General features: G+C 41.4%; 1 protein-coding gene across 4 annotated transcripts in view; it reads left to right on the top strand.

Annotated features, from left to right (window-relative positions):
- The window catches only part of BABAM2 (BRISC and BRCA1 A complex member 2), a 405,600-nt gene that overhangs the window by 308,594 nt on the left and 74,588 nt on the right, over positions 1 to 22,418 (top strand). For all 4 annotated transcript variants that reach the window (XM_036903563.2, XM_036903566.2, XM_036903562.2 and 1 more), the window contains 3 exons: positions 15,579 to 15,678; positions 18,687 to 18,757; positions 21,259 to 21,341. In XM_036903563.2, coding sequence (XP_036759458.1) covers positions 15,579 to 15,678; positions 18,687 to 18,757; positions 21,259 to 21,341 — 254 coding nt within the window. The remainder of the gene's footprint in view (positions 1 to 15,578; positions 15,679 to 18,686; positions 18,758 to 21,258; positions 21,342 to 22,418) is intronic.

The following is a 22,418-nucleotide window of genomic DNA, read 5'->3' as shown; positions in this document are numbered from 1 at the left end:
ACATCTTTGGGGAGACTTATTCTGCCCATAACAAATGCTTGCCCTTGTTCAAGGCTTGTGCAAGGAGCTTACTTCCATTTAATCAAAGAAAAGGTCAGACGGAGGATTATAAGCAAAGGAATTGTTCAGTGGGAGATTGTTTTGTGTTTAGTTAAAAGGAATAGATTTGTAATCACAAGTGGGAGCTGAGAAGTAGTAACGAGGCTTTAGCAACAGCGCCTGCAAGGCGGGCAAACTGTTGAGGAGACAAGCGAGCATGTAGGACTTAATTTTTCATTTTGCAAGTGTCCCCATTGCAAAATGAAACTGGTGCTGCTGGCTGCAGGGAGTTAATGCGCCCGGGGCTGGTGACAAAAATCATCTCTGACAGTTGTGGCTCAGTGTACCTGTTTCCTGAGTTTTGTGCCTACCCTTTTCACAGCACCTAGAATTTCTCTTCTGGATAATATGCTCTCACCAGCTAGTCACTTTCTAAATTTTGTGCCAGGGAGGTTTGTACTTTAAGATTGGATCTTTCAGTTGTTATAGGATTTATTTTAAAGCTTTCTTTAATAGGACATACTCCTACTTTTCTGAATCCAGATAGCTACATGCCCTGTCTACACTATTGCATTAGACCAGAGTAGAATGATAGAACTAAAAGAAATTTGAGAGTTAGTTGTTCCCATCCTGCAGATAAAAAAAACTGGACACCAGAAGAGCTAAGTGATTGCTAAAGTCCCCACAGCCAAATGGTTTGTGATGGGAGACGGAGTGTGCAGCCGTGGTGAAATATGTGGCTTCAGGAATTGAATGGCCTCATTCAATCCAGTGTCTATCACTTACTGGATGAGTCAAGTAAATCGGTTACTTAACCTGCTATGCCTTACAGTTTATCTGTAAAAAATATCAACCTTGCACGGCTTTTGTAAGGATTAAATAAAGCTAGCACATGAAAGCTTTCAATACAATGCCCAGCTCCTGTGGTAGCTGTTATTACTGTTCTTCTAAAGACTAGTAGAATGCAGATCAATAATATGGAGTCCCAATGTACTTGGGAATTTTAGCTTCCCAACCCCAGAGCCAAATTATGAAATATTCTGTATAGCACGTGGGTCATTGCCCTTCCCATATCAACGTCACTCACCAAGTCCAGTCTCTACAGTCACTTATTTTTATACCTTGGTTCCCCCACCCCACCCCAACACACACACTGCAAAGGTAATATGTGCCAGTTACAACCACCAGAGAACAATGTATACAGGGTACAATGTCATCGCTCTGTCCTACTGTAGTTCCCCTTACTCCAGAAGTTGCTCTACAACATGATCTCCTCCCCCCTAAGTGGGAAGTGGAATTAAAACCTGTCTCCATTTGGATTCCCCTCAGTTAATCTAGAACTTCTGTCCTTTCACCACCACTGTTCTCTCCCCCTCTCTCCCCGCCGAGGCCCAGAAAGGTCTCTGAGACATCCAGGCAGACCTGGTTCTCTCTGAATTTCTCCCCTTTCTGCCTCTGCCTTTTTCCATTCTTGCCTGGGGTGTGCTCACCAGTGCTGTGTCCTTCCTGCCTATGCTGGGGTGTCTCTGACCTGTGTGGTATCACCCTCTTTCTCAGGACAATGAACCTCAAGCTTCACCTCAGTGAAAATGCAGAGGAGAGAGAGAATTTAATGAAGAATGCAAAGAATACAGATTTCCTATTTTCACAATGTTGTTCCTGTTAAGCTCAGTTTGGGTTTTTGTTGTTTTAATTTGGCCATAAAATTTATATGATATTTTACATGCTATTCTGCAACTTGCTTTTTTCTTCTAACCGTATATATATATGTCATGGCCATTTTTCTAAGTCAGGACCTGTTGGTTATTGTTACTCTTTCTAGTGGCTGCTTGGTACTGCATTGGAAAGTTTCACTCTATTGTATTCAACCCCTCAATGGACAGGTATTTCTGTCATTTGAAATTTGTTGTTTATATTTGTGATTTGGTCCTACCCATATGAACTTGTCATTTATTCTCTCTAGCATATATTTGGCTTCAGTCCTCACCCTTCTAAGAAGGCACCAGTCTCAGAATATGCCTCATCCATATGTTGAGTTTAAAACACAGTTGATGTGTTGCTGCTCAGAAGATGAGCATAGCTGCAGCTTACTAGTTTGAGGGTGTGATGGGCCTCCCCACTCGAGTGACCCTGATCCCTGTTTAGTTTGTAGAGAAATAATAAGAAGGCACCCAGAAGAGCTGTCCTGAGGTCACCACAGCCCATATTGACAAACAGTCTTGGTTTGATTGGAACAGAGAGGTGCCATGTGGGTCAGGCCCCTACTGAGCAGCTGGAAGCTCTGAGCTGGACCACTGAGCCCCTGGGCTTTGACACTGAGGATTTACCAGGTGGCCCAGAAGTTGTGGATCCTTCCCTGCCTTTCACTTTGAAGACTATAAATATCCACATAGACTTCTCTGGGCTTGCTCTTTTGGGAGAGGACCAGAATTCCTGAGAGCTAAGGGTGTCTTGAATGGAATCCTTATGCCAGGAAGACCATTCAACATGTTCTCCTTCTATAGGAGTCTGGGTGAAACTATTTTAGGCCGTTGATGTTGCAGATGCAATATTGATACATTCATATACTTCAGAGTCAGGATTCAAGAACTGTGGTTCAGCCATACAACTTTTATAAAGTCGTGTTTACATTCTCTGCTAGGCTATTAATCTTGTTCTGTTAGTAAACTTTGTTCTAGTTTTGAAAGCTTAAGAAAATTAGGATTCTGTAGCAACCAAGAAAGTGAGTTTCAAACAGACCTAACTCAATTGTATTTGGCCACTTAAATGGCATTGTCCTTGTCTGCATTTGCCAGAACCTGTTCCCCTCCTGACTAAGCCTTTCTCCTTGTGTGGCATCTGTGCCACTGGGTTAAAGAAAGCAAACGCATCTCCTTGCAGGGTTTTCAAGGTCCCAGCAAACAGCAGTGTTTCTCTGAGTGACCAGTGCGCTCCTCCTGGGCCCCCTGCTGCCCCTCAGGCCTGCCCTGCAGTTCTCATCTGGGAGTGTGTAGGCCCTTGTTTATCATTGCATCTGTTTTGAATCATCTATTTTAAAGAATTTGATAAAAATAGTATTTAAACCAATGGATATTTTTTAAAGTAAATGATACAGGTAAATAAATTATGATATTCAGAAACAGGCTCCAGTTTTGCACAGATGGGTATTAACAGAACTGAACGCCCACTTCCTCCATCAGTAAGTAAACAATTTATTTAGTAAGATGAAATGTTTTTTAAATGATGGGAATCTACTGATTGCATGTTATTTTTGTTAAAATTCTGACTATGCTTATAGCCTCCTCAATGCCTCACTTCTTCAAATTCCCAGATGTCCTTTCTCCTCAACATCTTTTCCTCAATTCCTTCTGTGCATTGTGCTCCAGAAAGTGTCCTCTCCTGCTTCCCAGGTGGTGTTTGAGGTGCACTGCCTGCCTCGCGAGGTGGTGGTTCAGGGTCGGGTGGGAGGCGGCGCAGCATTCCCTTCCAGAGTCTGCATCTGGCTTTGGTGGCCCGGTAACATCCTGTACTTGTGGTGTGGACATGACCTGGGGCAGTAGCAGCCCCAAGGCCAGGCATCTCAGCCTTAGCAGCAGGATGTTGGGCACTGGGGTGGCTCTAACCCCGCAGCCGTCTGTAGTCCTTACTGCCCTTCATTCTCCCCTGCCATAATGTTACCATGCCCCCTGCCCTATTGGGCAGCCGTGGTGATGCAGCAGAGAGGGGGAGGAGCTGGAAAAGTGGCAGGTAGATGAGTGGCATCTGAAATGACAAGGGTGACCTGGTTCTTAAAGGTGGAGCTGGGGCCAGGTTGAATGTTGTCAAAGTTGGAAAACCAGCTGTTTCACCTATTAGCTGAGTTATTTGGCTCCTAAGGGTAGAAGACCCTTGTGCATGTTTGACTTAGTGATTCTTATGCTGGGTTGGGGGCAATTTCAAAATCTATCCTGTTAGTCTATCAGAACCAGCTAGTGTTTTTCTGTTTTTGTCTTTGTTCTTTTTCAAATCACATATTTTTCCACCCTATGATTCTAATATGCTACCCCAGAACAGGACAGAAGAGAGATTTCTTCTCCTACCCCTTCCCTCCTCCCCAGGACAATCTCTGGAGGGAGAGGACATAACTTGCGTATGCTGGGGCCAATGAGGGTGGAGAATCCCTGCCTAGTGGCTGGTCTGGTGACTCTTTATATATACTTAGATAATGTTTCTGAACAGGTTTCATTTCCAACATTAGCCAAAATGGCACATGACTGCTCCATGTGAACCAAACCAAAACAACAACAGAAATGCTGAACTTCATGTTAGGTACAATTTAGTTTATGGAAGGTAATCACAAAAGATAAAATCACTACATCAAAAGTACTTAACTTTGAACTGGTGTTTTCATTTATGATTAATATTAGCCAGCTGTTGTTAAATATTAACTATAACACATATGGTCCTTGACATGGAAAAGTGACTTCCTAAGATTTTGGAATTGTGGCCCTTTCTTGATATCCCTAAATGTTTAATATGTTAGACACATGTTTTTAATTAAAAGAACACTTTCCACATGCTCTTTTGTAATATCTATAGTCATCCTGAGTGTCACAGAGCCAGACCCAGTAATTGCAGTCAGTAAGCTGAATGTGTCTTTTAAATTTCTGCAGATTAATTCATTTTAAACTTTCTCTGGCCTACTAAAATTTGAGGTTCTTGAAATGATTGTCTTCCTTGGGAGGGTGGAAACACACTTAAATAATACTCAAGACACTACTTTAGGCCTCTGCTGACAACCCTGAGCCCTTCCAAAACTTTGATGTTTTGGCCCATGTAACATCAAGAAGCCAACATCCCCATTCTAAGGACAGACCTAGCCTAAGGTTAGCAGTAAGACCAATATTTTGTTGTTTCATTTTCTACTAAGGTTTGGGTTGCTGATTGAAGCAGAATTCCAATGTATTGACACACTACCACATTGTTAACATGATAGGATTTGATTATGGGAGAACAAGTCCAAAAACGGTAAATTCTCTCTCTCTCTCTCTCTCTCTCTCTCTCTCACACACACACACACACACACACACACACACACACACATGCATGCATGCAGTCTGGGGCCTTGCTTCTCAAGGCAACTTTTGTGGTTGCATTCCTTTATTTGATGTGGTTCCCTCCTTCTCCTGTGCCAAATGGTGCAACGTGGAAAAATGATGAAGTTGCAAAAAAAAAGACGAGGGAGGGGCCAGGAGGAGAGAAGGAGTGAGCTGTTTAGTAACAACAGAAAGAAAACAGAGTTTAGGGGTCAAAGACAAAAACACGTGCTTCCCCAAGCAGGAAGAAGAAACACAGGATTCCTTTTCCTGCCCTTGAGTAAAGCCTGAGACCGCTCTCAGCTGGTGCCTTGCGGGCCCGCCCAGGCAGAGACAGTAGGCAGGGAGGCCACAGGCTGCCTGTACGGGAGAAGAGCAGCAGCTTGAGAAAGTCAGGGCTCAGTGCCCTGCGTCACCAGCAACAGCAGGGTTAACCAGGGAGGGCCCCAGGGAGGAGGGGTGGAGAACAAAGGCTGCCTTCCATCATCAGATTATGGGACCAAACACGTTTTAACACCAGCCAACCTTGGAGGCAAGTCCTAAGAGAAGCAGTGGAATCTAAATGAGGAAAAATGTTTCCATGCAGAAATAGCATTTTATTTATTTACAATATTCAGGCTGGGCAGCTTTTCTAATTGTATGGTTTGTGACTCCCGAAAGTGACATTTTCTGAGTTTTAAAATTATCTCTTTTTGCACTGTGAAAAGAGCATATATGATTCATCTTAATATTTCTGAGGTTCAGTCACCAACTAACAGCTAGTATTTTGGGTGGGAGGAAGGCTTTCGTAGGCAGCTTTTTCACCTAGCATACAAGTAAAAAGCACCAGAATATGCCTCAAGCTTCATTCGAAATCATATAAATAGCTCTCTTGCTCAGTTCCAATCCAGTACCATCATGAGAACTCCCACAGTCCACCAGTTGCCTAATGTTCACCTCACCCTTGCCTGCATAAGGCTAACCCTTCTGGTTTCTGTGCTGAGTTAATATAGTCTCAAAGAGGTTTGACCAAAGGGCCTGCTTTCCAATTTTGCTATAACCTAACCTAAGTCTTTTTCCCTTTATTTTTTTCTGGTTATTTCCCCAGCCTTAAGCATCTGTAGAACTGTCAGATGATCCTCTAATCCTAGATCAAGAGTCAGCAAACTGGAGCCCACTGGTCCAGTCTGGCCTGCAGCCTGCTTTATGTGGCCCACAGCTAAGGCTGATTTTTACATTTTTTAAGTGGTAGAAAAACATTTAGAGAATAATATTTTGTGACTCATAAAAATATGAAATCACATTTCAGTGTCCATAAATAAAAGTTTATTGGAGCATAGCCGTGCTCCTTTGTTTACATATTGTCTGTGGCTGCTTTCATTCTGCAGCATCAAAATTGCATAGTTGCAACAGAGACCGTATAGCTGCCAAGCCAACTATATTTACTACCTGGCCCTTTACCAAAAGTTTGCTGACCTCTGCCACAGACCCTTAAAACATACCTTTTCACAATGACTATATTCATTTGGCTTTAATGCCACAAATACTTACTGAGCCTACTGTGAACTTGGCAATATTCTTGTTTCTGGTGGTGTAGCAGTGAACAGAGATCCCTATTCTGGAGGAGTTTGTGTTCTAGTGAACGATGGTGGGGGGAGACAATAGACAGATACATATGTAGAGTGGATTACAATGAAGATACATGCCATAAAAAGTAAAAGAAGAAGGAATACTGGAGTTAAAGGTGGGTTTTTTTTAATAGGTTGTTCAGGAAGCCTTGCTGAGAAGCTGCTTTTTGACTAAGACCTGAAACAGCTGAGAAGGCGAGCCCGCAGATGGCTGGAAGAGAGTTCTAGGCAGAGGGAATGGCAGAACTGGGCTAGTGCCCTGAGGTGGGAGCAGCTCCAGTTTATCCATGGAGGCAATAATCTGGCTAAGTTACGGTGGATGAGCCTGGGCTGACTGAATGTGGAATGTGAGAGAGCAGAGTCAAGGATGACGGAGTTTTTTGGTCTGAGGAACCCATAGGCTGGAGTTGGCCCTGGCTGAAGGGGGATGGGGGCGGGAACAGTAGGTTTTGTGCAGGCAGGGTCTGCTGGTGAGCAGGGTGAGTTTGAGGGGCATTGTAGGCATCCAAGTGAAGCTGTTAAGAGGGCAGTTGCCTATCCAAGTCCCAAGTTAAGGAAAGGTCTAAGCTAGGGTATAAATCTGGAAGTTGTCAGTATAAAAGAGGTTTGTTAAGCAGTGGGACTGGTTGAGAGTCACTCTCAAACCCCAGACTTTTCTTTATCTCCAAGATATCTCTCATGCGATGACTAAACAAAACTTCTTTTTTAACCTCCAGTTTTCTTTCCTGCCCAGTTCACCGTTGGCATGCACCAGGATCTACCATCACATCCTCTTCCTCCCTCTCCGGGCAGATGCCCTTGAGTATGAAACACAGTTTTCTCATTGGGGCAAAAGCTGCTCATCGCCATGAAATGGAACCTTTGGTGCGCTGTCCGCAGAGTTCCTAGCCTTTGATCCAGGGCCCTGCCTTGTTAAGTAGCCTTTGTGTCTTCCTTACTTCAAGCCCCAGGCTTGACCATCTACTCTGTCGCCTTGCCTTTCAGTTACCTGCCATGTAACTATGCTTCCTTTTGTCCTTATATGCACTTAGTGGTAATCACTTTTTTCCCACTTATTTACATAAGTCAATACATATGTATATCAAATCATCACATTTTATATTCTCTCCCATGCCCAGCCTTAAGCTCCTGAAGAGCATGTGTGTGTTCTCTTCACCTGCTTGCTGTCCATAGTACCTTTCAAATAGTGACCTAGTGTCCCACGGATGGGAGGCAAATCTGCTTTTTCCACCCCCTTCCCCATCCCCAGTCCGTGTTGTACATCCTCAGAGGGAGGCACAGAGCAGTGGTGTGGGGACCACTTGCACCCGTGTCCACATGGGAACCTGTTAAAAAGCAGATTCCCAAGTTCCATCTCAGACCTTCTGAACCTAATAAGCTTCTCTAGGGTAGGGCCAGGGTATCTGAATTTTTAACAGGCTCCCCACATTATTCTCACATAGTTATGAGAATTACCAGTGCAGAGGAAAAAATTACAATCCCAGTTTTACTCTTTCCAGCTTTATGACTTTAGGCAAGTCATCCATCTCAAGTCTCAGTCTTCTCATCTGTACAGTGAGTGTATTCACACTTGTTCCCTACTCTGTAAAGCTGTTGTAAAGCAACCAAATGAGAAGCCCTCTGGAAATTTGTAAAGTGCTATGTACGAGTACCCTGGCTAATCTCATTCTGGTATCTTTTCATTTCTGTGTGTGTGCAAGCCAAGCTCCATCTACCTATAGATCAACTCTTTGAGCACAGCAGACCAGTAAAAACATGGGCATGGACGTTGCCTGATGCTGTTCATGTGCCTGAGCCCTTGACAAATACCAGTAAACAGGAATCTAGTGGATACCCTTCTCTGCCCTGGTCGGGCAGAGGGACTTCTTTTTTCTAATTCTCTGCATCTTCCTTTGACCATCCTTAAAATCTATATGCAGTGAGGAGGAGGGAATTTTAAAAATGCTTATGGATTTGGTCTAGGGTAGCTATTGTATGCGTTGATTTTTTCCCCAGCTTTATTGACATATAATTGGCAAAATTATAAGACATTAGAATATAAAATGTGATGACTTGATATACATACGTATTGACTTTTTTCAGTAAGTATGTTTAAAGGTAGTTCATAGGAAAAGTAACCTCTACATGAAGAGGAGTGAAGAGCAGTAAAGCCATGAATCAAAACCTCAAAGTTGTAAATTTGTTACATACTCAGTAAATCCACTCTTTCCTGACAACTGGTATTTGAAAACAGTTCCACTTCTTAAAGAAATTGTGATGGAATCAACTGCAGATAATAGACCAGGGATCAAGGTGCAACAAGAGGAAAAAAGCTTTTCTCTCCCTTAGCCTGTTCGTGTCTTGCATGGCCAGGCATCATTATGAGTACTTCATACCAAATCTTAATAGAACATCTGCTAAGTTCATTGTTGTTTTGGGGGCTTAACTTTAAATGCTTTTCCACATGCTAACAAAGTCCTGATGGTGGACATCTGTTAAGATTATGGTCCCTTGAAGGCTTTTTAAAGATGTTAACAAACTTAAAAAACACATTTCTGAACAAAAACTTGGTTAATGTTCATGTCATTAAACATACTGTGTTTGCAATTACAACATTCCCATCTTTCTCGTTTCTTCAGAAGTAAAGTTTCCTTGCTTGCATTTCACCTCCTCTTAGCTGGAAAGTGTCCATGAAGTCCTCTGGCTCTTAAAGTTCTTCCATGTTTCCAGGGGTTCATTTGCCTAGAACGAAAAAGGCCCTAATCACTTCAGTTCAGGTACCTAAATAAGTTTAATAAGTGTTCTTGGAAACAGCCTCAGGGACTCTGTCAGCCCAGGCATCTGCCTGAAACACCCAAACCAGAAGGGGCCTGATGAATCTGATGCATGTGGAACGAGATAACAGGCCTTCAATTAGGGATTCAAAAGTCACAGAAGTGATAACTGACATCCTGAGAGTGGGGTAGATTTAGGTCAGTGAGACCTGGATTAGATGTCGCTGCTGTTTACCACCTATGTGACCTTAGAGAGGTTATGTAGCTTCTCTAAGCTCCAGCCTTCTCATCTGTAAAATGGGATAACACCTCTTTCATACACTGCTGTGAGGAAGAGATGCTATTAGAAAAGAGGAAGAGATGGTAGGAAAAGCACTTAGTGTAGTGCTTGATACACAGTGCTTCCTAACTGAAGCTGTTACCACTCCATTCTGTGGAGAATCCAGTTCTCCGGCTACATCCCTTGTACTGCTTTTTACACTCTCTTCGTGTATACCGTGCCCAAGCAGAGAACAGCTGATTCAAATTATCCATATAGTATGCCTGCACATTTTTAAATTACTTAATTTAGTAATTCCATAACCTTCTAAGTAATTTAACGTAGCAGTTTCAACTTCTTTCACCTTTGCTTCAGAGGAACATTTCCTTAATGGTCAATTACATTTATCATTGTCTCAGAACATTTCCATTTTTATATGCCCCTCTGAAAACGGAAAGCAAGAAACGGAATACAGTACTCTGATGAAGACCTGCTTTATGCTGTGGGGTGTCCTCAGTGCGAGCACTAGGTCAGCCACAAATGTAATACAGCCAGGCCTCCATTGATGCCTCGCTAGACTTATCCAGGTGACTCCCCAGTTTTTCTCCTACTTGTAAACTTAATTTGTCATTCTGATCTCTTGTTTTCTTCTCCTGTCATGCTCACTGAAAATTTTCAATTTTGAATTAAACTGTTATTGTTTAACTGAAGGATTAAGAGGCCCTTGAGATGGCTCAAAGTTGAACCTGTAAAATGAGACGAGTGAGGGCTAACAACAGCAGCTTGGAAAATGCTCTACTTGGATGAGAAAATTGGGTTAGGAAAGTGAAAAACAACAACCATCAGTCTCTCCTTAATGTAGAACTTATGTACTTCTAGGTTTTCAGAGCCTGTACAGTGTATGATTTTTTTTTATTCTACCAAGTCCACTTGTGATATATGGTACCTCAAGATAAGAAAACGTGAGATGGAAAGCTGATGAATTTTATGGATAAAAGCTTTTTTGAGGATCATTTCAGCCACTTCTATCACTCTTTCAGTGTACAAGGGAATTCATTTTTAAAATTTCCTACTGGCGTTCTATAAAAGAATTTCTAATGAAAAAGGATATAGGCTTTGGAACCAGAAAGACTGGGATTCAGGCCCATCTCTGCAACTCACTTACTGGGCGATCTTGACAAGATACTTAGACTCTTAGAACCTCAGTTTCCTCATCTGTAAACTGGGCTAATTATGTCTATCTACCTGGCAGGGTTGTTGTAGGACTTAGAGGTAATGAAATGCCTAGGAGAATGCCTGGCAAAAGTAGAGATAAATGAACAGTGACTTTTGTTTTACTGTAATGGGTCTCCTGCAGACCACCAGGAAACATACTCTGGCATTATAGAGTGCCCCAGATTCTCGAGGTCCCTGGCACTCATGCCCTAGCCACATATTCAGATGGGAAACTCAAGTCCTTAATCAGAGTTAGGCATACAGTTAGTGTTTGTTGAATTGAATTGAGCTCACATTTCCTTAGGATTTCTTAGCTTGGGGGCTGGTGGCCGCTGGTGTCCATCTACCATCCTGGAAGTTCCCCATTTCCATGCTTCATCCTCCATAACCCCCTGAGTCATACTGGGAAGGAGGCAACCAAGTCAACTTCCTCTCCCTCGGAACCCAATTCAAAGGCAAAGCAGGACGCTAAGGCTGATTCAGGTATCTCTGAACAGTGCCTTGACCAACCTCACCCTTGGTCATAGAACACTCTAGAGGCATTCTGGAATAAAGTCTCTCTTGGAGTACTTGGTGCTATTTCAGTATTAGTGTACCTGTAATTGTAACTTTAACCCTTTTACCCTTGAGAAATAGATGGGTCATTTTGAGAGTAATGCCAGCCTCACTACACTAAGAAAGGTGAGTAGAACCAGAGAGCAAACTCATCAGAAGCAAGAATTGTAATTGAAAGTCACTGGCTCTTCTTGTTTTCTTCAGTGCCAAATCATGTTTTGCTCGTTTTATTTGACCAGTGAGGTAAAACCTACATGTGGAGGAGGCAGTTGCTGTCCATAATGGGTTAAAATCAAAACCCCATTGTCCCACGTCAAACTTCAGACAGGCTGACTCTCTGGATTTTTCCACGTCAAAATACTTAAAAATATTTCCTTTATGTTGTTGCCCTGTAGCCGAGTCAAGTCTTCAATATTACAGGAGCTCTGACTTTTGCAGGCAGAGCACTGTTGAGAAGGGCTCTGTTAGCTGTTTTTGCATTGAAAACAACAGTATTAATACATTTAACATAGACAGTTCTTATATTTGACTTTTAGGGTCAGTGACATGTAACTGCAAATGTTTTTCTGGCTACCTTGTGGTCTATTTAACTCTACTGTTGGAGAGGTTTCTCAGACTCTGGCTTCGTCCTTCTGGTTTATATCCTACAGATTCAGTTTCAGTTGTAAGAATTATAAGCTGATTTCATCTTTCACTTCAGTCCATAAGGAGTTCCAAATAGCCCTTTTCACCCCTTTTCTCCTCCCAAGTTCAGCCTGAGATCCTGCAATGCCAGCTTACTTTTCCTCACCTTTTACCCCCACTTTCTCACTGTACCGCTCTGGAGATCAGAAGAATCAATAGCAATTTGTCCCTTTCATCTCCTCCTCACCCCTTCCCTAGCCACCTATTTGGTTAGTCAGGCCTTGCCTTTTTTCCAGCCAGCCCTGCATTCCTGGGAATAGCTGAGTGAGCCCTGGAATCTCTGCCCAGGGTCAGTTTTCTGTTGTGCATGCTCAGCCCAGTATTTTTTGATTCATGAATATTAAATAATTGGAGATCACAAGGCCCTACCTCCATCTTGCATCTTTAAAAACATAATAGCTCTTTTATTTCATGGCATTTGATTATTCAGCATGAACAGGGCAGCATTCAGGCTATAGCAAGCCTGTTAAATATTTACCCATGAGGCGGATATTTATACATGAATCAGCAGCACTTATCAGCCTGTGACGTTGGAAGTCACATGGAGGTTCAGGACCCTCACAAGCTAAGAAACTACAGAGTAAAATAGAGAATTCAGTGTCCTTTTAAAAATAAACTCTCATTTGACCTATCCTTTGGAGTACCTGAAGTACTTCACACATTCAAATTACCCTGCACAGCTAAGTCATTCACATGACAGAGTGGCTGGTCCCTCACATCCAAGAGCCCGTGAAGCCGCCTGTTGGGTGGATGGGGTGGGAGTACTGAGGCATGAGCATAACTGAGAGGAGCGCTTGCTCTGCTGCAGTGTGGAGAGCTGTAGAGGGAGGTGAGCAGCATGCCACAGTGCTTGCATGATCGTCTGCCCTTTAGCGTCGCTGGAATCCTAGCCCCACTCACTGGTAGCCAGACCCACTCTTTCTTCCCATCCCTGTATGCCTTCCAAGGTTAAAATCCCCCTGCTGTCGGGGAGGCACCTAATTCAGCAGGAACAGCGTGGACTTTGGTGACAGGCAGACTTGAGTTCAGATCTTGGCTTTGTTACGTGATCCCAAGGAAATTCCTTCTGCTCTCTGAGCCTCAGTTTTTTCACGTGTAAAATTACAGTGATAATTCCCACCTCATTGAATTATAGGGAGGATTAAATTAGATAATGAAAAAGCACCTAAGCTAACAGCAAGTATTAGTTCTTGATAGTCACAGGAGCAGAGTGCAGAGACATGGGCCTGGGAGCGAAGCAGTTGGCCTCTGGATTTCTCCACATCTCTGCTTCTTTCTGCTACTGTAGGTATTTTTGTTTAAGGGGCTGTATTTCAGAAGCAGAGAATATGTCAAGTTCAAAGGATTACCCACAGACTATTTCCACTCCTTGCCTTCAATTTAGTGAATGATTAGGAATTTATCCTGGAGTGTTTAATACAGATTAAAGCCTATTACAGTCACTTCCAGGGAACTGTCCAGATTATTTTGTTCTTTGGAATTTTGTTATGGTAACAATTGTTCCTCAGTAAGCTAAGAGCTGCCTGGATCTTGGAACACTCTCTGTTTAAAGTTATTTCACCAATAACTACAAGATATAAATACTGGACTTATTTTTCTTGTACTATAGAATTTTCTTCTTAATCGGTTTTTTCCATCCTAATGGAACCATTAGGGCCCTCTAGGTAGATGTGTTCTCTCTGTGTACTTCTGCATACAAAAGAGGAGACCAAAAAATACCAGTTCATAAGTCACAGGAATTTTCCTGGGCTTCTTCAGAGTTTAGGCTAAATCTAATCCAGTGTCTACTCTGAGAGTAGCAAATGTAAGTGATGTTCTGCTGATTCTGTGCAGTTGCAGGGTGTGATGATTCATTAATGTCATACTTAGATGCTGTCTGATGATTTTCTCAGTTGTCAGAGTTGTTGTGCCTTTTCGGTTTCATCTGAGTAGGAAAAGTCAACACTGACTAGTTCCACTCCATATTGACTTCCTCACGCCACCTGGGACTTTGTGTGAATTTTTCATTCCCATAAATAAGTAAACATAACATATTGTTTACCAGAAAAATTAATCTCAGAATATCTGTAGTCAGTAGAGAGACAGGCTAGATCTGGAGTCCTTAGAGCAATTATATGCATTGTTCCCTGTATCACAAACTCTTGATGAGTGTCTGCTCTGAACTATTTAGGAACGATTTTCTAGGCTATTATTGTGAAACATTTTGCTACCATTATACCCTTGTAACTGTGGGAACTTGGTAATAAATAACCACATCATTGAAGGATTTTAAGGGTCTTTTTATGTCTCATATTACAGAGAGGCTTAAGGGGCTTACAGAAATATACATATTTAAGTAAAATTTAAATAAAAACAAATTAGGGCCAACCAAAGTGAGAGTAGGAAAGAAGATTTTATCGGAATGAAGGATGATATATGAAATGCATACTGTAAGGTTCTGAACAATGTTCTTTAATAGCCATATGCTGGCTAATTGAAAAGGAAATCTCAACGAAAAAACTGGAGACTATTTCTGGATCAACATTGTGTCTTAGTGCTTGAATCTGTGATTTTTGGCTGTACCTTCTTGTTTAGATTAATTGAATATCAATGTTTACTTGGACTAGTTGCAGTCTTCCTACCTATCTTAGCCCATATATAGGGGATTAGGTAGCACTGTATTCAGAAAATGTTTAATTAGTTACCATCATTGAAAAATTGAGAGATTAATCATCTGGATTTCTGGCTTCACTTGAAAAAGTAGAATCTGGTAAAACCAGGCTTTGCATCCCTACATGTTGGAGATAGCTGGAGTTGAACAGTGGAGAGCCCTTCCCACTGTACATAAAGCCACCTGCCTGTGCTGGGTAGATCTTAGAGTTTGCAACCTCTACTCTAGACCATCTGCCTCACACTAAAAAAGAGGAAACTGAAGTCCAAGGAGGCTGCCCAGGCAACAAAGCTGGTACACTGCAGAGCTGGTCCTCCGGTTCCTGCGACAGTGTTGCCTCAGGTCGGTTTAACTCAGTGAAGGTGTTTAATGACAGACTTACCTTTGCCCAGCATTGAATTGGGCATAATGTAGAGTATAAAAGTCTCTGTTTTAGTAATAGGTACAACCCATTAATGTGGGTAAGCCACTTACCTGTGCCCATCAAAATATGCTACTTTGTACTGTTGTGTGATAGGATCATTAGTTGTTATTAATCATTAGCTGTTAGTCATGGGTGACATGAACATGCTGATGTAAGAAAATGGGTTAAACTATAGAAACGTACTCAGAAAGTGAAGCCCGTATTCCTGTCATCATTAATGTAGGTGGTTGGTGGGCAGACGTTGATACGAGAAGCCACGTCCGTTGGGGGGCTGTCACTTCTTAGAAGCCCATAGGCCTGAGCCCTAAGAGAAGTGTCATCGTTCTCCTGTCTTTCAGTGCTCTTGGAGGCTCCTCAGCTCTTCACATCCCAGCTTTTCCAGGAGGAGGATGTCTCATCGATTATGTTCCTCAAGTCTGCCACCTGCTCACCAACAAGGTAAACGTGATTCCCCTGACCCCCGCTGCACGAGGCTCCTCCCTCCAGTGTCGTACCTGCCCGGCAGCGTCACACAGGCGTCGTCCTCTTCACTCCGCCTCCTAGTTTCAGCCTCCGTGGGACACCGACTTTGAATTATAATTCACTGGTTTCTCCCTATTTCTTTGACCTCTTCTTCCTTTCTAAGGATTCTGACCTCCTGTTTCAGTCTTACTGGCATCTTTTTAATTTATGTCTCCCCCCCTTCCTTGAATTTTTCTTATGCCCTAAGTTTCTGCTAGATCTTGTACCTTCTTGTGGTCTAAAATTTATGAACTCTTTCGTTTACAGTCGTCTGGTGCGTGGATGTGTGTGAGTTTGTGTGCACACGTGTGTTTGCCACGAGTGAATAGCAGGGTAGTTCTGTAGCACTGCCTTTCTCTCTTTCCGCTTTTCTGTGCCTACTTTCTAATAGTCAGTTCTTGATTCTCGCTGTGCTGTGGAGGAGCAGTCTGCCAGAGTCCTGCTCCTTGGGGCAAGCTTTCTAAGTCAGCTGGTGTCAGAGCAGGCATCTCACATTACCCAAAGCTTTCTCTCAGCTGCGTTAATGAACCGTCACATTGGCAAGTAGCTGAGTTTACGGTTGTCTCTAAATACAACCAGGTGTTTCTACAAAGTATAAGCATATATTTGTTAATGTCCAGCGAGTATATTTAGCTACAAACTGGGTGTATTAATCCACAAGCAGTACTTTCTTCCTCACGTGGATTGACAATTTGCTGAATAGCCAGAAAGTGCTGTTACCCTTGCTCCTATTGACTTGCTCACATTGACTTGGAAAATAAATCTTTTGTCTCTTGCATTCAAAAGATAGCTCATCTCTACATAGAAAATACTCTTAAAATACAATAATGTTTCAAAGGCTTCAGCATTATTTTTTAAATGTCAGAGAAACTAAAATCTGGCAACTCTGCAGTCTGTGGGCTTGGCATAGATTCCAGGGCATTTAAGTCCCATGGAGTGGTTGCTTCTCATTGGACCAAATTCCCCCAGCCTCTGCCCTCCTGCAAAACTGATCGGGGAACAGAATTCTTATTTACGTTGTGGGACTTTGTACTGCCTTCAAATCTGTGTCCCAGTATTATAGAGAAAAACGCATATTTGGTCTTCCAGAACCAAGAAAAAAAGCCTTTTTAAAGCCCTCCAATTGAGATTAATTTCTGGTTATACATTTTCCTCAAAAAAAAATTATAATACTGTTTTCCCAGAAATACAAAAATCAGTCAGTTTTCTTATCTGGTTCCCTTTCATTAATTTTACTTGTCTTTTAAAATTGATGTTCTTCTGCTTGCTATAAATGAGGACAGTATGGGCTGCTTTTAGAAACAATCTCTTCAAATGAATTTCCATAATTACATTGGAATCTATCTTTATAGCTAGTTTTGTTGTGGGTTTCTGTTAAAATGGTTTTCTGTTTTTAAAATCAAGTATACAGAACTGTTTTCATCCCCTTTTTAAACAAAGCCACTTAAGCAAACTTATCATCTGTTTTTCTTTTCCCAAAATAACATTTCTGATCCTGCATTAAGCCTGCAAAGTAAGCACTGTTTTTATAAATTGACATAAACCCCTATTATATAAATAGAATTGTTTTACTTTTAAAGGGTACATACAACATGCCTATCAGTACCAGTTGTGTCAAGGTTATTTCAAGCACTTTAGCTCAAGCTTTTGTTGGCCATAGAAACTCACTGTGGCTCCAGCCAATATAAACAATTTTGGGGGTCTCTTTTCTCCCACTGTTTCTTTCAGCCATTATGAGGATGTTATACAGAATGTGTTTTTGTGTTAGAAGCTGATGGGTAAGTGATGAACTTTTAGATGAGCAGCTGAATGAATTCACAGTTTTTTTAATAGAAACTCATTTGGTGAAAATAAGGAAATACAAAAAACAAAATAAAATCTATTGTAACTCCTTATTCTGAGTATTAGGAATCTAAAAAGAAAAAAATTAAGTATTATCCTGCCTTTTCAATGGGAGTTATAGTTTAGAATAATCAAATAACCCCATTTGATGAAAGGAAACTCTTTTTGTACAGAGAATTCCAGCTGGTAAATACAGAAGGAATGAAAGAATTCAAAAATCACTATTTTTCAGGCCCTAAAGAAATAATTGATTCAGATAAGGATCTCTAATGGATACTAAAACCATTAGGTGAAAGGTTAATGGGGAACTGATCCTCACATGCTTGGAGAGTTATACTCACGGGTGATTCACTATGATAAAGGGGGAACATCCTTTACAATGGAGGGGTCTGCTGTCATCCCATAACCAAGGATCAAACCCAGTATCACCTATGAAGTTTTCTTGCAGAAGTATTTAACCTGACTTTAGCTCTAATGTCCAATTTATAGGAAATAAAGAGGATAGAGAGAATAGGAAGGAAACAATCAAAGGATCTAGAATGCAGAATGATCTACAGGACAACTAGCCTGATCTCTTTGAAGATCTCTTTGCAAGCACACACACACAGGCACATGTACACACGCCCTAGGAAGTGCTGTTCCAGATCAAAAGAATTTCTAGACTAAATGCCTGATCCCTGATTATACTCTGTTTTAACAAAATAAACATTTGTGGGACAACTGGGAAATTTTGAAAATGGACCTGGTATGAGATGAATTGAGAGAATGATTGCTAAATGTGTTGGGTATAATAATGATATTGCAGTTATGTAGGAAAATGTCCTTGTTTTTTTTTGGATGTACATGCTGAAGCATTTAGGGGCAAACTGTCATGATGTTTCTAATTTCCTTTAAATGTTTCAGCAAGATTGATGGATAGGTTAACAGGTAGATAGATGGCTGGATGAAGCAACTAGACAAAATATTCATTGTTGTTGAATATAGGTAGTGGGAATATGTGTATTTATTTTATTATTCTTTCTACCTTTATGAATCTAAAGTTTTCATAATAATGCATTTTAAAATGTTCTATTTCACTTATCAGCTCTGGGTTCCTATTCCAGGTACAGTATGTGATTCAAGGATATCATAAAAGAAGAGAGTACATTGCTGCTTTCCTCAGTCACTTTGGCACGTAAGTTCTTCCTTGTTTAAACTGTATACCAGTGAGGCCCTCACTTCCTGATGACCCTAATGTGAGGGCTTGATTAAGAAAACTGCAGTTCATTCTTGCATATGATTCCTTTTCAATGCCATTTTGATTCTTTTTTGGTATGTTGCTCACCTAAATATCCTAGGAAGACGTGTTTTTTAGCATTATTTGCTAAATAATGACTCAAATAACTTCCCTGGAACAGCAGGCTGAGCAGCACCAAACAGAGCAGTAAGAGTGGCGGCCCTGCCAGCTCAGTGCAGAGCTCTTTATGGTTTGCAGATCACATTCACCTCTATCAGCTCACATTAGTCATGAGGTGAACCAGGCAGCATCAGTGACCCATTCTGCTGAAGAAACCCTTGCAGCTTTGAGCAGTAAGCTGATGGGAGTCACACACCCAGAAGAGAGAGCAAGTGTGGGATCACTGCTTCTCTGGACTTAAGTCTCCTGACAGGACTCCCACCCCCGACAGTGCCGTGCAGATCTGGAAAGGAAATCTCACTAGACACAAAAGCAGTGACTCACACGAAGGAGTAGGAGTTGTAGAAGAGCTATGTAACTGCAGTGACGGGGTGGGCATCTCCACCCGCTGCTGTCCCCATGCGCTCGCCCTTCCTCCAAGACGCCCGTGGCTCTGCTGCTCTGCATCTGTTTCCTTACTATGTCAGAGCCCTGATCAAGCTCCTACTCAGGGCTTAGCTCAGCGGGAGAGGGAAGGCATTTTCCTCTGTCTTCTTTAAAAGGTGGAACGTTCTGCCCATCCTGGAGACCAGGCACCATGGGTTTTAGTGGTCTGGTTGTATCCCACCATATTTCAGAGAAGGCTTATACATGCATAAAGATATATACAGTAAAACAAAATTAAAATTTTAAATGACTAAATGAAGAAATTAGGGCAAAAGGCAAGTGGGACTAGGAAGAAGATGAAAGCAAGGATGAGGTTGGCCATTCCATCCCTGGAATACAATTTGAAAAACTGTGGCACAAGTATAAGCAAGCTTTCTGATTCTTCAACACACTTTCAAGAAGTTTTCATATTATCCATAGTGGAATTTTTCATGCCTCCGAAATAGAACTCTCAATATCTACGTAGTATGACTGTCTCTTGTATGAGTCTTTAATAGTTAAGTTTTTTTTCAGCTTTATTTATGAACATTTTGAGAAAGTACTTACGATACAGACAGTGGTTAATAAATGACACCATTGGCCGCCTCATTTTTGTGTTATCTTCAGTAACACAATTAAAAAGTGAAGAAGCTAGCACAATGACCTCCAAAGTAGGTCCCCATTCTACTGGCATATAAGGAAAATACAATAATTTAGTAGTACTTGTATACAACCACTAAATTACATACAAGTATTACTGTATTACTGTCCAGTATGCATAGTGAAAAGGATTCTGTGCTTGTTTTTGCTTAACGGAATGTAAGATCTAAAAAGTTTGGATATCAGTGTTGCAGCATAATGGGTTAATTATAAATTCATGAAAAGAAATATAAACTGGTGACCTAAGGCAAATAGGTAAGTGGGAGTTCTGACCCTAAGTCAGAAGGCCTGAATGATATATCACCAGTCTTTGAGCAAATCACTTGGCCTTCAGTGTCTTGGTTTCTTTACCTTTGCAATGGGTTCAGCTGTTCGTTCCTCCCTAAACTGAGAGGCCATCAGTATGCATGGCCTGACTCGGCTGGGAAGAACACATCTGTAAGTCTGCACAGACCTCCTCGTATGGATGAGAGAATATTATTCCTGTCCCTAGTGGGTGGTTAATGTTGTCACATTATGGGGACATTCCCCAAGGACTAAGCTCTCAAGGGAAGTGAGGGGATGAGACTATCAGAGTTGTGCCCGGGCCCTTCAGTGGTCAGAAGCTGTGCTCCTTTGACACAAGAGATGTGCATCTCCCATAACCAGTGTCCCCCGAGCCAACATAGCTACTGTGACTAGAGTTCAGTGGAGAGGACAAGGAGACACAAGTGAAAGGTTTCCAAGTGTTTTGGAAGAAAATAACATAATCCTGAACGCAGTGATATTGTCATTGCTCATAAGTGAAAGTGAAACTTAACAACCACTCTACAGACAGTAGTGTCATTTTTGCTGACCTGATTTCTTAGTGTGTCCTTTTATTCATAACTAGTATCTGAACATTTCCATAGCATTTTATGGTTTACCTTACTTGTTTTTCACAACCCTATAATGAAGCTTGAAAACACATTTTTTTTACAAATGAGGAAATTGAAGCTCCAAAGTTTAAATGGTTTGCCTGGGGTTATAACAGATAGTAAATGGCAAGGCTGTATCTTAGATTTAGATGCTGTCATTGCAAACCCCATGTGCTTCTGTGGTAATATTCACTCACCTTCAATGCATCTTGGATCCAATCACCTGAACTTTATGAATATGTTCTTTACTTGTTCCTTTTCTTTTATACCCTATGTTTGTGATGGTTTTCATTGTGTGTATGTGTTTTTATTACCTAGAGGGGTCGTGGAATATGATGCAGAAGGCTTTACAAAATTCACTCTGCTGCTGATGTGGAAAGATTTTTGTTTTCTTGTTCACAGTGAGTATACTTTTGCTATTTGTATGTTAGCATACATTTGAAAATGTACTAAACCACATGTAATAGTGAGTATGAGAATCTTTAGTGTCCTGCCTTGGTTCCTTTTACTTTAGTAGATTTATTGTGTGGTCTTAGAGAGAAAATGCCTGTAGACCAGGGGTTCTCAAGCAGATGTAATTTACCTCTCAGTGGACATTCAGCAAAGTCTGGAGACATTTTTGATCATCTTTAATGGGGGAATGGGGTGTAGGAGGTGCTTGTTGGCATTGAGCAGCTAGAGGTCAGAGACATTGCTATACCTATGATACATGGGACAGCCTCCCTGAACAACATGATCACCAAGTGCAAAATGTCAGTAGTGCTAAATTTAAGAAACTCAACCCTAGACAGGTTTCTGTTTCAAAGTATCTTTCCAGTATCAGGTCTCAAAACTCAGAATTACTCAAGACATACTTGCTTTGATCATTTGGTTGTCATCCTTATGAAGTGAAAAGACTACAACTTTGATAATGTATAATACATACATCACTGATACATACATATCATTGGCGTTTTAATGTAGACACTTTCCAGCCTTATTCCACGTCATATGCATATTTAAAGGTTTGCTGTGTTACATTAATCCATCAGTCGATAAACTTCAGTCCAGCTTTCTTGTGTTGGCTAATTTAAAGTGTTATTTCTTGTATAAGAACCAGTGACCCATGGTGCCAGGTTCAAGTTGCACCCAAGGTTCAACAGTCAGCAACCAAGAACTTTATTCTTTAGTAATTTAGTATACAAAATTCCTGGTCCTCAAGACAAAGACAAAGAAGTTCCATCTCTCCCAAGTCAAGTTACAGAAAACAGTGGGTTTGGGTTGACTTCACTCACTCGGTAGAACCACGGGAGACCTTAATAAACTATTTCAGGAAGAGAAGCTTTGGCCCTATTTAGTCAAGCCATCAGACGGTGTAAAGATATTACTGACTTGGGAGGATATTTTTTCCCCAGCAGATTGACCTCCTTGGTTGTGATTTGCTTAGAATACATAGTTCTTAAATTCATTAGTCTTACCAGATTTCATAGCAACACACA

This window comes from Manis pentadactyla, chromosome 2 (assembly GCF_030020395.1).
Source record: "Manis pentadactyla isolate mManPen7 chromosome 2, mManPen7.hap1, whole genome shotgun sequence".
NCBI lineage: Eukaryota > Metazoa > Chordata > Mammalia > Pholidota > Manidae > Manis > Manis pentadactyla.
Note: the sequence above shows the minus strand (reverse complement) of the source record. Positions and strands in the feature narration are given on the sequence as shown.